Source organism: Phragmites australis, chromosome 8 (genome assembly GCF_958298935.1).
Source record: "Phragmites australis chromosome 8, lpPhrAust1.1, whole genome shotgun sequence".
In the NCBI taxonomy this organism is placed as follows: Eukaryota; Viridiplantae; Streptophyta; class Magnoliopsida; order Poales; family Poaceae; genus Phragmites; species Phragmites australis.
This window is the reverse complement of record NC_084928.1, coordinates 9,581,244-9,598,480: the sequence shown is the minus strand read 5'-3', so window position 1 is coordinate 9,598,480 and position 17,237 is coordinate 9,581,244. Positions and strand designations below refer to the sequence as shown.

The following is a 17,237-nucleotide window of genomic DNA, read 5'->3' as shown; positions in this document are numbered from 1 at the left end:
CATTTTCCTTTGGAAGCAATTTCTTTAAGAACAGTAACAACTCTGTGAAGTCTGTATCAGACTACCCGTTGCATGCCTTCAATGGGAGCAGTGAAAGCACGGTACGCAACTTTGTGTACTCCTTCTTGTAGCCCAGGAACAACAGTATTTTAAAGTCCTCTACCATACGCTGGAACTTTTGAAACTCTCTTTCATTGGTGAAGTTCTCCTCCCTATCGCACAACATCTGCTCCAGATCATCGACATTGGCGTCGACCCACATCTCCTCAAGATCATCATCGGCCAATGTATCTCCGGCAGGCGGCATACCAATGTATTCGTCGACCGGCATATCGGTGCACATGTCTTCGTCTTCTCTTCCAATGTATTGCCCTTCCTGTACGATCTCAGCTTCACCGTGCTCGGTCCAACGGGTATAGCCAGGCATAAAGCCCCTTGGCATCAAGTGGGAATGTATCTGCTGGGTGGTGGAGAATTGCTTCTTGTTCTCGCAATCGACGCATGGACAACACATGTATTGAGACTATGTATTTGACTTGTGCGCCGCGGCTGCTACCAGGAAACCCTCCACACCATTCTTGTACTCTGCGCTCACACGGCTCGCATTGTACATCTATCTTCTGTCCATCTACAATTATATCATTATTGTAAATCCAAATTCAGAATATCTACAAGATTTTGCGATCAACAACAAATAAATTACCTCGTAATCTCCTACTGGCAATTACCTGGGTTGGAGGAGCCACCTTTTTTATGCTTTCGCGTTCGCTTCCGATGAGTATTTGTTGGTGCCATCCCTAGAAATTTTCTTTATTATTCAAACCCTGAAAAATAAAAAAATAAATACTCTCATACCTAAAGTTTCTATATTGGAGGTTGCTAATTGAATAAAATATAAATAATACAACTAGATCTTGCTACATACTTAAATATCATGGCTAAATTTTCTAATTCATTAAAAATCAAAAATAAATATGCTCATACTTAAAGTTTCTATATTGTAGACTTCTAAATTTATTGCTATGGTTTATTAGGATCAATTTTGAAGAATTGCATAGTTCTCTATAGGGATAAGATCAACTTTGGTTTTTCAGGTAATATTTTGAGTTAAAATGCTAAATATAGGATTAACTTTAGGGATTTCAACTTACTTGAGCTCAAGAGACTACTGTTAGAAGCTTGCTTACTGTTGGGGAAAAATTCAGAGTTCACTTGTCCTAAAAAATAAAGAAAAGGCAAATGAGAAAATAGACAGAAAAGAAGGGATTTTGTTTGGATACCTAAAGAGAGCTCATCTAGACCTCTTTCTTGACTAAAATTGAGCTTGAGTGGTGGGGGAATCAATGTGGGAGAAGGGATGAAGTGGTTGTTGCCATATGAGATTTTGTGAGGGAGAGAGTTCTGAAATAGCTCTGTTAGCTCGAGGTAGAAGAATGTGAGGAAGAGGGGGATATCACTCCCGGCTCATATAATCCGTCGGTAGTGATGTACATATATCACTGCCAGTCAGTAGATTCAGCCGGCAATGATAAGGGTGATGGGTATCACTGCCGGTTCAATCCATCAGCCGGTAGTGACTACTCTTATCTGCCGGTTTATAAGCCACGATGACTAATTTTTTTCACGTGGCTTATGAACTGGTAGTGATGTCCTATCACTGTTGAGCTATAAAAAACCGACAATAATAGTTCGATATATAAACTCAGTTTTATAATAATGTAGCGTGGTAGGGATGCGACTAGCTAGCGTAGAGTTGTTTTTCTATAACGTATAGTACAAACTTGGTGTACTGAGCAGTAAGCGACTCATGCGTCATGAGCTTGTGTTGATAGGGCCTTGTACTAAACTCCTTAATAGAAAATGCACAGGAGTCGACTGAAGCCCAAACACTCCGAACACTTTATGTTTCTGGTCTATCACAATTATGTGGTTTACCAGGTCTACTGTGAATCTCGATAGAAAATATTTATCATATTTATCGATATTTTATTTAAATTTTGTCAGATATATATGATAAAAAGCCTGGATACGGCGTCTCTAGCACATTACACTTTTGACCTAAAATAGGTTCAATACCAGCGCTGCAACATCGATATGACATGTGTGCAAGAATACGAATGGGGCGCGAACTGAACTTTCTGTGTCGTAGCAGCATTGACGGATAATTTATTGTCAACTTCAATAGCAATATCATAAATCCTACTCACAAAAGCCAGAAACGGGGGCGATATATGTCGCATGGATGACTGGAATCCCCATTTCACACACACCCCCGGTGCGCGCTGCTGCCGCAGCACCTCCCTACCGCACGTCGTCTCCGGCGAGCCCTGGCCTGAGAGAAAAATAAAGTTTCGTGATCCATATCCAAATGTTTCAGTCAAGAAAAATAATTTTCCAAGTCATGAGATCAAATATTCCAAAGCATGTAGATAATAAAATGTTCCAACGTTCTAAGATTTACTCGGCTTCTTCCTCATCACCGATGATAGCCGAGCTGCGCCGGTGCAAAACAAAGATACAGCTGACGTACATGACATATAGCATCCCCAATTACGATCATGTTTGGCACCGTTCGTGCGCAGAATTCGTTTATTGCAGAAGCTGGTGAAAAGCAACTTCTAAGTTTTAGTTCATTATTGGATTCTGCTTATTAATAAGCTGTTGCGGAATCCTATTGTTTGGCAGAACCTTTATTTTTTCTTATGAGAAGATGAAGAATAAACTGTGAAAGAACAAGGCCTGGAGACACCCTCCGACCAGCTTGCAGATTCTAGTGATGGGCTTGGCTTTTGTAGAATTGCGGACTGTTTGCTTACACTTGGAAAAGTTTGCTTTGCATCCCTTTGTTTTGCCAAGATCAAAGCCAAGGGATTCCCTTCACGTCCAGATTTCCGTCGTGAAGGGATTCCCATTCCCTTCAGCGCTCCCAACGGTTTCCCTTCACGGTTCCCTTCACGACGGGATTCCCAGGGTCATTCCCTTCAGGACGGGATTCTCTCTCCTTTCCCTTCGCAATTCCCCTCGAAGGGAAGCTGTTGGAGATGAGAGGAAATAAAGGGAATAGGAACGGGGAAGGAAATCGGGAAGGGAACGAAATGAAGTGCAATACCAGATACCGTTCCTCCCTAAGCTATCAATACTAGGCAACACTCCTCCCCTCGGTAAAAAATGGTGGTTTCCGATTATGGGTAAGTGGTTTTGCTAATTAGATGTTGACATGGCCAGATGACATGGCAGGTAGTCAGAAAAAAAAAACTTTAGGACTCACATGTCAGTCTAAGTCTCATATTGTATTGCTGCCTTCCTCTCATTTGCTGCATCGCGGCGTGCCTTGCCGAGCATACCCATAGCTGTGGTGTATGGCCATAGCGACTGGCCGACTGTGTCGTGACATGCCTCGATGGGCTAGCGCCGCCAGATCTGGAGCAACACCTCATTGCCTTCGTCATTCCCCTTCCCTCTGTACCGTCGCTGCTATTCCCCATCACCTTCACCTAAGACAGCTATCTCCATGGTTGTATGGAGGAAGTAGGGAGGAAGAGAGATGGAAGAAGGTAAGAGAGGCTAACAGGTGGGTTTGTAAAAAGAAGAGGAATTAAGTCGGGGAGAAATGTTATCTGGATAGTTGAGGAAGGGACAACATATGGTATTGCATCTGAGCAAGAAAAAACAAATTTTGGTGATGGTTGAGGGAGAGAAAACAGATGTTTTTCCTTCAGCTTTCGAAGGGAGATATAAAATCCAAACCGAAACAAACAAGCCTTGAACCAACCCAAATCCATACTACAAAACATACAAGAAAAAGCTTTGAAACAACATATGGTATTGCACTTGAGCAAGAAAAAACAAAATTTGGCGATGGTTGAGGGAGAAAAAACGGATCATAAGGCTTTTGGAGGGAGATACAAAATCCAAACCGAAACAAACAGGTATTAACCCAACCTAAATCCATCCTGCAAAACATACGAGAAAAACAAACAGGCTTTGGCCTTGCCATAGGCCGTAGCCCTACCAGAAAAGAACACATCCAATCGTCCCACGGCCCAAGGCTCGAGCGCCCTCCACGGCGTTCACACACGGATGTACGGACACATCTGGCCCAAACGGCAAGTCCACCGTCCACGTCTCCTTTGGAGGGAGCCGGCGGCCCGGGACCAGGACGCCACGACCCGAAGCCTCTGGAAATGCACTCGCACCGCGCGTCCACGAAGGTAACCTTCCGCCTCCTCTCCGCTTCCCCCGCACCGCTCGCCGCGCGCTCTCGCGACGGTCCCGCACGCCTCCCCCGGCGACGAAGCGATGGCCGTCCTCCTCCGAAGCACGACCTCCGCGACCGCCACGACCACTGGGCCCACCTCGGCCCTTCTGGTGACCACCTTCTGCCGCGGCCGCCTCCTGCCCCGCGCCTTGGCTCAGCCGCTGGAGGTCTGCGCCAAGCAGTCTGTCACCGTCCCCGGCCGCCTCGGCGACTGTGAGCTCTTTTTCTCTCCCCCTTGTGTGTGTGTTTGCGCGCAGTGGATGAATTAAAATGGGAGGAAGGTGAATTGTCAATGTAGGTGGTATTGGCCGTTGCTTGTTTTTGGATAGATGATTATCAGTTTAATTTTCTGCGTTAAGACGGGAACTGCAATTGATAGCTTCAGTATTTCACACCGGAGTGATTGTGGTTTTGCGTGTTTGATTTCCGTGCTCATGTGTGTCGCGAGTAATTTTTGAAACGTGCATAACAAAACCTAGATAAACTAGGATTGCATGACATGAGTGGAGGTAAGTTTTAGCAAAACAGTAGCATTTGAAGTGTTGGCGATGTGGATCTAGTTATTACAGCACATAGTTTAGTCTGTAGTCTAGCCTGTACCAATCCAGTTTTGTGATAAGCTGCGTTTGGCTTGTGTGCTTGTTTGAGTCATCATCTACATGACAATGTGAACCGTGCAAGTTCTATGATTCATGTAGGTAACCCCCAATGCATTGGAAAAAGTCAAAGTGTACTTTTCTGATCAATCTTCATTTGGGGGATCTTTTGTTTTTCAATGCTTCAAGAATGTTAGGTCATCTTTTAATCAGTGTTTGGAGAAGGTTGATGTTAATGCTGTGTAGTATATTGGGATATGGACATGTTAAGGTGGTCTTCGGAATTCATTTCAATTTCTTGCTCCTCCTGCCCTGCGCCTCTTTAAGTTTTGCCAGGACTATAAAATGTGTTTATGCCTTTATGACAAAAATATTTTAGGGTTTAGTTATGATAGATGTGTTGACTCTGTATGCTTAAGCCGAAATAAGTTAGAATTGTGATCTGGTTTCTATATATTTTTTGGTCAGTTACTCAGTTTATGCTACATTAGAAGGGGTGATAATATAGAAGGATGATGGTGACACAGAGAATAAATGTCACTGAATACCTGTTCGTGTCATAGAATTATTATCCTTTTGTGTAGACCAAACGCCTTACACTGGGAGTAATAAATTTCACTGAATACCTGTTCTTGTCATATAATTAGTAGCTTTTGCAATAGATTAGATTTATCTTTTTCTAACCTATGCTTGCTTGTTAATAGCAAAACTTTGCTCCACATGCTAGTACACGTTTGGCTCAAGTAGGGCAACTAGTAGTAGTGAATAAACATCACAATATCATATTAATAGTGAGTCATTAATACATTTTTGCAAGGTCACTTTAATATTGTAATCTGATTGATACTAAATGAAAAAAGGTGGGAAACATTGATATTCCCAGAATGGAAGAGCATGAAGAGTTTTCCTTGATGTTAGAAGTGTAACACCACGATTCGTAGTTTTTAAGTGCATTGCAATTGTTCATGCTTGTACTGTTGAAACACCTTCGTCGTTCTGAGTTAAATTTCACATGTTGGCCACAGGTCCTTTCACATAGAGGGTCTTATTGACAATAGAGGAGAAGCATCTGTCATATGATCTAGCATCTGTCATAGAGGAGAAGCTTGTTGATTTAGCTAATAAACCAGATTGGTACCTATCTGGCAGACAAGACTGGCCATTCTGAATTCAGATTGTTAGTGGTTGTTTCTCAGTTCCATGGTCATCACCCATCATGCTTTTGTCTTGCTTCGTCAGGTTATTCCAAATCAACCCAGAAGGTAAGGTGCCTATTGTGAAGGTTGAGGACAAATGGATTTCTGATTCTGATATTATAACACAAGTAATAGAAGAGAAGTACCCTGAACTATCCTTGGCAACTCCACCAAACAAAGCTTCAATGTATGTGATACTTCCAGTGCCGTAATTAGCACCCCTGTTTTGCTTTTTTGTAAGGGCTCCTTGTTCAGCACTTTTGTTGGAAATGTTGAGTCATCCATGCATATTTTGTGCTAATTTCTCTGTTCTGCCCGTATCTGTTCCACTCTTTTTCCTGAGCATTTATGCATGACGAACCATACAAACTATTATATTTCATCTTTCCATATCACTGAATGGAACGGTGCTATAGTCAATTCTTTGTGTTTGTTAAAAAATGTGCCTTATAATTAACAGAGTTGGTATTTATAGCATTAAATTAGTTACTGTATGTCTGTATAGGTGCATCCTGCATGGAATTGTTTGATTTGTATCTTGGAGCTATCTGCAACTAGAGCTTATTAGCTTCCTTTTCTTTTATTAATACTTGGCAATTCTATTAGTACCGGCATCATAATTTATTGTGCATAAATTTCATTACAGAGGGTCAAAAATATTTGCCAACTTCATCGGTTTCCTCAAAAGCAAAGATCCGAGCGATGGAACATAACAGGCACTATTTAATGAGCTGACCTTGTTTAATAGTTATCTAAAAGATAATGTAAGCGGGTTAGTGGCAATTTTAATGTTACATGACAGCTTCCAACTAGTATTGTTGTTTTACATGAGCTGCAATATTTTCTTCAATGTTTACGTCCCCTTCTACTTGCCATATACACATACTGATTTTATAAATTTTTGTGCAGTGTTGCATGAATTGTACCATGTATTGGGTCACAGACATAAAAAAAAAAAATCGATCCAAATATTTTTTCTTTCTTTTTGCATGTGTAATGGTCATCCCTCTCGAATCCTAACAGCTGGTTAAGATTTTACAGCTGATATCCGAAATCTCCATATCTTCAAATAATTTAGATATCCAATTTTCTAATATATAGGGATGGGCATGGATCGATCCGTAGGTATCCGTGGATCTACTCTAGTTCAACTTAATTAACTAACTAGTCATTTTGACTAGGTCAAATTGACTGGTTAGTTGATTAAGTTGAACTATAGTAGATCCAGAGATCCTCCACGCCCATCCCTACTAATATACAAATTGTGGATGCTATTGTTTGTCTCCTTCCTCCATTCTTTTCTATGAAATGGACTCATATTTATGACCTGTAAAACTATCCTTGCTTTATATTCTGTTAAGCTGCATGCTAAAATGATATGAAGACTATATGTGGGTTTCCAGACAACCACGGATTTTGAGTGGTGTCAGAAATAAAAAAGATGAAAACTGTTTGGTTAATGGTTATTGTATTATATGAAGCACATTGCTGTAATAAACAATTGTTGCAAAATATGACTAGCTTCTGCGGTGACTTTTAAGTCATGTATACTTGAAAAATGAGAAAATAAGCTTACATGATCCTGCGGAAACATGGTTGCATCATTGCATCTCAGAAGTTAGACCAAAGCTGACTTCTAATCCTGGATTACTTATCACCACATGGTTCAGAATTATTGGTAATCCAAAATGTAGTTTTACCCTGCAAGGATTCCAAAAGATTACTTTTTGCTCATTCATGTCAAGCCGCTTAGATTTAATAAATCAAATGCTCATATGCAAATTTATACTTTCATGGCATTTGGTTTGTTTGTTTTTTCAAATACGCAGAACTGCGTATCAATGCATTAAGAATGGAAAAGGTTCAGTTACATCTCCTAGATTACTGTTACATGATGCGCCACATCGAAAGGAAAAACACGACCCAAACCAAACTCGAACTCGACTAGGCATTGCCGATCTCCACATCTCGCAACCATATAACATTGGCTCTTATCTAGATCTGGTCAATTTGGAATTTGGAATATGACGATTTATCATTTGCCTACCATCAGTAATCACCTTGAGTTTTTGTTCAAACTTACATAAGAGTCAGGAATTTGGATTAACTTGCTCAGTTCAACAAGTTTTATCATATAAGATGAATTTGTTTATATAATATCTTAAATTACATTCAGTTTGTGTAAAAGATGTTGTTTACTTATTAGGAATCCTTTTATGTGAGCTTAATAATTATGCGTTTAATAACTTACTATTCATTTCTGTGTGGCTTATCTGAAATTTGTTATGTTCTTGAGATGCTGTTTGGTGCAGGGACCATTTATTAATGGTGGAACAATTTCTGCTTCTGATCTCTCTTGGGCCTAAACTATATCACATGGAGATAGCTCTGGGCCATTACAAGAATTGGTCTGTTCCAGATTCACTTTCACATGTAAAAACATACATGAAGGTATGTATCCATCATTTGTGCAAGAAACTTTGTCTTTTTGGTAGTTGGTATTCGGTTTTTCTTCTGGCCTGACATGCAATTGAACTAGAGTTTGATGCCATTTTTTTCACCCAGTGGGCATCCACATTTCTGCACAAAAATGAACATGGAACTATGGTAGCTATTAAAGGTGCAAAGAAATTCTCACTTCCTGTCCTTCCACCTAAACCGCAGACACCAGTGCTTGACCAGTTGCATGGCATATGTGTACTGTGTTGGTATGGCTGGGGTCTGGATGGAGATTGTGCAGATGGTAGTGATGCTCGATGGGAGGGTGAGGTTTAATGCCTCGCCTTCCCGGAGCTATGGTGGAGAGCAGGTGTCGAGCACCGAGAGTAAGAGAGAGATAGATTAGGAGATCAATCTGTTGCTTGCCTTTATTCAATCTATCGGCCTCCTTATATAGAGTCGGCTTACAATTGCTAACTGAAATCCAAACAAACTCAATCCCTTGACTAATAACCGAGCTAACTTAAACTAACTCCAACGCTACTATCTGGCAAGCGCGTGATCTTGAACTGGCGTCTATTCCTGTGCCGGACTGGAATGCTTGTGGCGCCTACTGTATGCACGGCCCCACATAACATCTCCCTCCCCCCCTCGACCAACAGCTCCTCCTTGAGATGAAATTATGGATAGCGCTGTTGGAACTGCTCCAAATCCTCCCAAGAAGCGGCCGATGCTGGCTGGCTGACCCACTGGACGAAGAGCTGGCACACATCGCAGCAAAGACGCATCCTGAGAGAGTGTGATCCGGCACTGGAATGACGACGCCATGGTGGAGTGGCGGAAAGCGGGCGGTGCTACTGGCAGCGAGCCGACGAATTTCTTGAGGAGGCCAATGCGGAAGACATTATGGATACGGGTGCCTGGCGGCAATGCCAGGCGAACAGCCACCGGATTGATGACCTCCGTGATCTAATACTGCTCGCAAAACATAGGACAAAGCTTTCTGGTGGACGCATTAGGGACTCCCGTCAGCGAACGATGGCGCAGGCGCAGCCAGACCCACTCTCCCATCACAAAAGAGATGTCGCGGCGACGGTGGTCGTAGTGGCGCTTGGCTAGCTGCTATGCTTGCTTCAAACAGAGGCGAACATCGGCCAAGAATTCGTCGTGCTCCTCCATGGTACGCGCCACCGCGACGACGCGAGTATCGTCGACCTCATACGAGCGGAGCGATGGTGGGTCGAAGCTGTAAACCACCCGGAACGGCGTGTCTTGAAGCGCCAAATGATAGTTGTTGTAGGTGTATCCCGCCCACGGCAGCCATCACACCCAGTTTTGCGGCCGATCCCTTGTCATGTAGTGGAGGTACATGGCGATCACCTTATTGACGGCCTCCGACTACCCGACTGATTGAGGGTGAAATGCCGAGCTCATGTGGAGCTTGGAGCCCATGGCGTGGAATAGAGCTTGCCAGAACGCGGAGGTTAACACCAGGTCCCGGTTAGAGACAAGAGAGACTAGCATGTCATGCAGATGCACAATCTTCGCGAAGAACACTTTGGCGACGGATTCGGCGATGTATGGGTGCGCCAATGGGATGAAGTGGGCGTATTTGGAGTAGCGATCCACGACCGTGAGGATTACGGACTTGCCCCTCACCCATGGTAGCCCTTCGAAGAAGTCTAGCACGACGTCCGTCCACACCGCCGTTGGTATTGGAAGCGGAAGAAGAAGACTCGCCGGATGAAGGTATTCAGTCTTCTAGCGTTGGCATGTCGCACACACTCGCACGAAGTCCTGCACCACTATCCTCGCGTTTAGAGTATGGAAATCACAGCGGAACCGGTGCAGAGTCTTCTGGACCCCCTCATGGTTGTCGTCGTGGACCGCCGCGAGCACCAATCGGAGCAACGGCGATGTCAGCGGCATGTACAGGTGGTGCTGGAATGTGACGAGCCCGTCCGTGATGGCCCAAGGGTCGTCGAGGGAGCCGGCCTTAATCTGATCATGTAGCGCCGTCAGGGCTGGGTCCCCAGCTGCCGCCGTCTGGAAGACGCTGAGCATGTCGAAACTAGGGCTCGATAGTGCATGAGAAGAGCCCATGTCCCCATCACAGTGCGACAACGCATCTACGACGACGTTCAGCCGGGTCGGCTTGTACTCCACTGCAAAATCGAAGCACAGCAGTTTGCTTACCCAATGGTGTTGAGGTATAATGGTGAGGTGCTGGTCGAGCAAGAATTTCAAACTGTAGTGATCCGTCTTCACCACGAATTGTCGTCCCCAGAGGTAGGGGCGCCAATGGCGCACAGCCTGCACGAAGCCGATCAGTTCGCGCTCGTATCGATCGACTGAAGAACGCTATGGGCCCTAAATCTTGGTGGAGCACTACGCCAAATCCCGTTCTGGAGGCGTCGCTTTCGACGGTGAACGACCAATCAAAGTTGGGAAGGTAGAGGATTGGCGACGTGGTGAGTGCACTCTTCAGTGCTCGGAACGCCACATCCGCCTCTGCGCTCCACATGAAGCCCTCCTTCCACAGCAGCTTCTTCAATGGCGACACGACTGTACTGAACCCGCGGATGAACTTTCGATAGTAACCCGCCAAGCTGAGGAAGTCGTACAATGTCTGGGTGTAGCACGGTGTGGGCCAGTCCACCGCCGCTTGGACCTTGGTGGTGTCCATGGCGACGTCGGCCCCCAAGACCATGTGTCCTAGGTACGCCACCGTCGCCTCCCCGAATGAATACTTAGTCCGCTTGATGAATAGCTGGTGGGCGCGCAGGACCTCGAGGACGGCTCATAGGTGCTGAAGTTGGGTCACCCATGATGAGCTGTAGATGAGGATGTTGTCAAAGAAGACGAGGACGAAGCGGCGGAGAAACGGGCGCCAGACATCGATCATCAGTGCTTGGAAGGTTGCCGATGCGTTGGTCAATCCGAAGGGCATGACCAAGAACTCGTACGGATCGTCGTGTGTGCGGAATGTGGTCTTTGCCACATCATCTGGATGCATGCGCACCTGATGGTACGCAGACCTCAGGTCGAGCTTGGAGAAGAGGGTGGCGTCGTGGAGCTCGTCCAGCAATTCATCCATGATCGGAATGGGGAATGTGTCTTTGACGGTGCGGTCGTTGAGAGCGCGGTACTCCACATAAAAGCGCCATGTGCCATTGTCCTTCTTCACAAATAGGACCGGCGAGGAGAATGATGACGAACTGCGATAGATGAGGCATTGATCTTCCATGGCGTGACATTGGGCTCCAGCTCATCCTTGTGGCGTGCGGGGTACTAGTAGGGCAGAGCAACGATCGGTGCCGTTCCTGGAAGTAGATGGATTCGGTGATCCTAGGAATGTGACGGTGGCAACCCACGATGCTCGGCGAACACGTCGGAGAACTCGGCGAGGAGGTCCTGGCTGACACATACTTGCAACTGTGGACTCGCTAGCCCCGCCACACCTTGCAAAGTGATGCGGTGATCCTGGAACTAGAAGGACATCGTCAATCAGCTGAACTCCCAAAGGATGGGTATAAGGGTCGCCAGCCATTGTGTGCCAAGGACGACGTCGTAATCGCCTAGTGGAAGGATGAAGAAGTCCATCATGAATTGTTCCTTGGTGATGGAGAAAGTGGCGCGTTGAAACACGCCGGCACACGACACGCTTTCGCCATTAGCGACCATGACGTGGAGACTGCTGCGGAGCTGGAACTGGAGGTATGTGCGATGTAACAGTCCAAATTCTTAAAACCAAGAAAGCTAAAAACATTTCCAAAGGAAATAAAAGAATTTGCAAAATTAAATAATCCTGCGTGTATATATGTGTATATATATGATTGCTTGATTGATTCCTTGATTTTGTGAGCTAGTATAATATATATATGTGGTATATACACTGCATGTATAAATATACATCTGTTCCGACCTGACTCACCCCGTCGTCCCCTACCTTCAGCTCCCTCTCCGTCCCTCTCTGTCTTGCTCTCTCTCACGCCGCCGTGCTATGCCAACGCGAGAACCAATGTCAAGGAGCAATTTCGACGTGTGTTCGATGGAGGAGGCCATCGAGAAGCTTGATAGCTACGTAGAAGTAAGGATCTCGACCGAGTACATCTTCTCTCTACGCGGATTGGAGTTCGAATCGGAGTCCGAGTTGGATCGATTGGGGAGTATAACTGAAGGAATAACTTATGAATCCAAAGCCATGTTAATTCAATTATCTAAATTCTTTACTATCCTTGAATTGGCTATTCTTGTGCTGTACGCACATTGCAAAATACACTATTGAAAAATCACCATGCATTCTTTAAAAGTATTAGCTAGGCATGAGAGCATTGTACTTTTTGCTGCTAGCTATAGTTCCGTAATGGGTTACTATATCACTTCCTTTTGCTTGGCATCTTCGTAAGAAGTTGGCCTTGGACATCCTATCCTTACTGGAGGATTTGAATTTTCTTTTGCAGTCGATTTTCTTAATGGATTCTTTTGTCGATACTCGATCTCTGCCACATTACTGGATGGCGCCCAAAAGTTACAGGTTAAATCACATTTCTAAAGTAAGACATCCAGGTAAACTGCGTATATTTCCTTTATAGAAGGAAGAACATTTCCTTGTTATGACTTCCTTGGTCTAGTATTTTGCCTTTGTTGAAACAATGATGATAGGATGCATCGTTCATACTTATCTAGTAAACCAGAAATATGGGGGCTTTCTTAGGCTTGCTATTGGCAAATCATATGCAAAAACAATATTTCAACATATGTACAATTGAGTTTGTGTAAAAATATACAAATACATTTTCAAAAAATTGTAGTTGTTGCTCACATAGATGATGGGCTAATGATTGCGTACTAAACTTAGTCTTCGGCCTTCAATTTCTGAATTATGTTGGGCTAGAAGCTAGGTGCAGCTCAGCAACTGTTGTGGATTTGTGGTGATGCCTCCTACCATTAACAAGGCCCAGGAACCAATACATCTGCATAGCTCATACTGTTTTCTCTTTTTGAACTGCATTGGCTCTGGTTATTCATATGTAGGAAGTAAATAGAAGATAATAACATTACGATGTTTAGCTTCTTTGACCATACTTCGCAGCCAGACCATCATATATTATTTAGCTGTTTTTATGTCTTGGAACAATATTCCGTTATTAAAGTCGGTTCGGTTGTAAAAGTAACAAACATGCCTGCATATAACAAGTGTGTCTTTTTTTTTTTTTGCCAAAGTGGCTATCACAGTACTATCTTCTGTATCATTCTGAACAGACTCCACCAGTTGACGCTATCTGAGCTGGATATTACAGTACTATCTTCTGTATCATTCTGAACAGACCCCACCAGTTGACGCTATCTGAACTGGTAGTGAATGTCTGTTGCTGAGTGAGAATCTACCATTCTATTGTCTATTGTTTACAATAGAGATATGTGCTGTCAATCTTTGCTTAAATCAAATCAGTTCAAGGTGATGTGCAACTAATTTAATAGAGACGTGCGAATGTGAATGGCTTATACCAAACGGCTTACCATGTGATCTTATACTTCTTTCATATTAGGAGAGACATGGCTATCAAAGGATCTAGGTGCACAGGTTCATCATGTCAGTGATATACACAAGAGGCAATCGTATATGCAGATTAGATTTGCAGTTGAAATTTAATAGGATTAAAGGTCTATTTGGGTTTAGAATCATAATGTTCTTTGATGTAATTAAAGACCCATTAGTGAGTTCTATATGAATGGAGGATGTGCGCAGCGTTCCTAACACGAAAACCAACAACTGGAGGTGGAGTTAGGGTTAGGGGACCGAGAGCAGCTGCCTCACGAAGACCAAGGCGAAACTGTGGCGACTAGGGCTGTGCTGCGCGGCATAAGGTCCCTTTCAACTGTCACGCCTCGTTTTTCACAGGTGCACTCCACAGTGGATCCTGATCTCAGCGTCGCTTTCCTTCAACCCTTAAACGACCTCTTGCTGCGCGCGTGGTGCTAGCACACTGGTGTGTGGCGTTCCTTCCCTGTACGTGTGGATATCGTGAAAGTGCTGCTGCTGTTGTTACGGTGTTGATCGGCGACAAGGATGCTAGGATGAAACACTCGGTTCATGACGAGATCAACTACTTACTCTTTGTGGATGCGCACGACTCTTCTTTTGTTATGCTACATGTTTATCGATAATGATCCATGATCCTCTTCTTACATCGTTTTCTAACTGAATGTGGTAGAGAAATTTTGATTTGTGCTAATGTGGTCTATCTGTTTTCTAACAGTGGTATCAGAGTCTACATGTATAGTTTTTGATCCGGATCTATCACATATAGATATGTTGTAGTAATAGATTGGATCTATTATTATTCTTGTGATTGGTTCATGTGATGAATTGATTGATGCATGATTTGATGTAATTGGGGTCGGATGAAGTGTAAATCGATGGAACTATATGGCCAAAAAGAATATCTCGCTCTCCCATTTGGCCACTTGCGCAACTTACCCTATCGGCTGGAATCACCATCGAAGCTAACAGCGCGCGTCACTACATGGTTGGAAGAACAGCAGATCAAGGTTGTATGTGTTGTCATCGTTTGTAGAAAACCTAACACGATGATCAATGTTTCTCAGGGAACAACTGCTGTCGCAACAAAAGGTTCATAGATCACTTTAAGTCTTTAAAAAAGGGACACTCTGGCCTTGATTGATCCAATGGAAATTAAGGCATTGTGAATGACTCAAAATCGGCTTGTATAATCAATCTGATGAGGTTTTTATAGTGATTTTATGCCGTCGTTGCATAGCGTAAACGCATAGATAATTATAATAACATATTCATATCATGACATTAGAATTTGATTCTACGCTTAATTTGCTTCTGTAGAGTGATGTGATTTGTATGACCTTATTATGTATGTAATTTTTATGGTCTGTGAGTCATAGTTAATTGCAGCCTAAGATTATCATGTTATTGTATAACAGTATGTGTGTCGACATGTGATGCTTGATATTATTATATAATTCATTGCTAGCTATTAGATGTATAGCTTAGTATATGATCATGGAACCTTCAAGCAAGATGGCTATAAGGACAAGAAACTTGGCGATAGAAATCACAATGGGAATGATCATATTATGTCACAGTCAATATGATTATATGTGATAAATTTTATGTTTTTGTCATACTATTATTTCATGTTCTATATATGGTGTATATGATTATCATGATAGAGTAGTTTTTCTTAAAAAAAATTAAGAGTAATTGATGTCCTTTCAATAGCTGCACCTATTAAAATTTTGATAGTTGTGTGGTAGGTTTATCAAAGTATGGTGCCTTCAATTATGTTAATAGATGGGGTGGATGTCGATCATTCATAGCATAGTGATGGTTTACTTAACAAAGTTATTACAATGGTTTTGGGCTTTGGGGAATGGTATTGGGCGCTAGGGTATTTGATGCCACCCAGCAAACAAGAGTCACATAGAGAAGTGATTAACAATGAGTTGCTTACCAGTGTCACCTAGGTTTCTAGCAGTGATGCCAAAGCTCACTAGAACCTAGTTGAATATGGATATTGTTCCATCATATGTTAGGGAAATGATTTCAAAATATATAATGTGAGTATTTTCTTATAAATTGTTTATTGGAGGATACACAAATGTGGTATTGAAGTATTGCATATATTTTTGTTGTAGATCTTGAAAACTAGTTCCCTTAATAGTTCCATATTAAATTTTGATGATTGATATAAAACTGAATTAGGAATTGTTCTCGATCAATGATGCAAAGGGTGTGAGGTTTTTATCCTAATGAACTAGCACAAATGTGTTACCTTGTAACTCATAGAGTTTGTGAGAAACACTGCGATTGTTCACTTTATGGTCACTGTCTCGCATTGAATATGACTTTAATATGATTGAAGGGTATATTGCATTGTGGAGAATCGAGCTTAGCTAAAAGATACCTGATCTTAAAAGTGGCCACTGACTCACGTTGAATATGACTTTAATATGATTGAAGGGTATATTGTATTGTGGAGAATCGAGCTTAGCTAAAAGATACCTGATCTTAAAAGCCTTATTTGTTTACATGTTCAGAAAGTGGAGCATTGGATGTCAAGTATAGCACTAAAAGAGATGTAATCATGTGATGATAGTTCAATGAGAAACTAGAAATACTTGAAAGATCTCAAGAAAAGGAAAGAAAGTATGACTTTTGGCTCTAGATACAAATGATATAGACTTAAATCTTGTCATTTTCTCATGTAACTCTTGGTTAGTTGACACCAGAATCAAACTAGAGTTTTTGGCAAGAGGTGAAGTTGATATGTGCATTGGCAATATAGTAAATGGTTGCTGTGTTGGCTGACTGACACTTTAACTTCATTTTATCCTCAAAATTTAAATAGAATAAGTGTTATTCTAGTCTTAAGTCTTAACTTGATTAAGATCATAAAATCTGCATTGGAAGTAGAGGAATGGTTCATCGGTAAATGGATTTTGAGGATATGTGTATCTATAACAATGATTTGAGACCCACTTTTATTTGGCTTGTTGCTTGGGTCATTTGAATGAGAGGCGTATGGAGAAGCTCCATAGAGATGATCTTCCAGATTCATTTGATTTTGAAATATTTGATACGTGCGAATCTTGTTTACTTGGCAAGTTGATTAAGTCACCTTTCACCGGTTTAGGAGAAATGGTGAGTGAGTTATTAGCTCTTGTACATACAGATGCATGTGGGCTGAAGAGCTTTATAGCCAAAAG

General features: G+C 42.7%; 1 protein-coding gene across 1 annotated transcript; it reads left to right on the top strand.

Moving 5' to 3' along the window:
• Nucleotides 1-4,154: 4,154 nt before the first annotated feature.
• LOC133926571 (glutathione S-transferase DHAR1, mitochondrial-like) lies at nucleotides 4,155-13,661 on the top strand. The gene is made up of 4 exons (XM_062372575.1): nucleotides 4,155-4,471; nucleotides 6,094-6,237; nucleotides 8,363-8,501; nucleotides 12,953-13,661. The coding sequence occupies exons 1-4, from the start codon at nucleotides 4,185-4,187 to the stop codon at nucleotides 13,082-13,084; spliced, it is 702 nt and encodes a 233-aa protein (XP_062228559.1). The 5' UTR covers nucleotides 4,155-4,184; the 3' UTR covers nucleotides 13,085-13,661.
• Nucleotides 13,662-17,237: the final 3,576 nt, after the last annotated feature.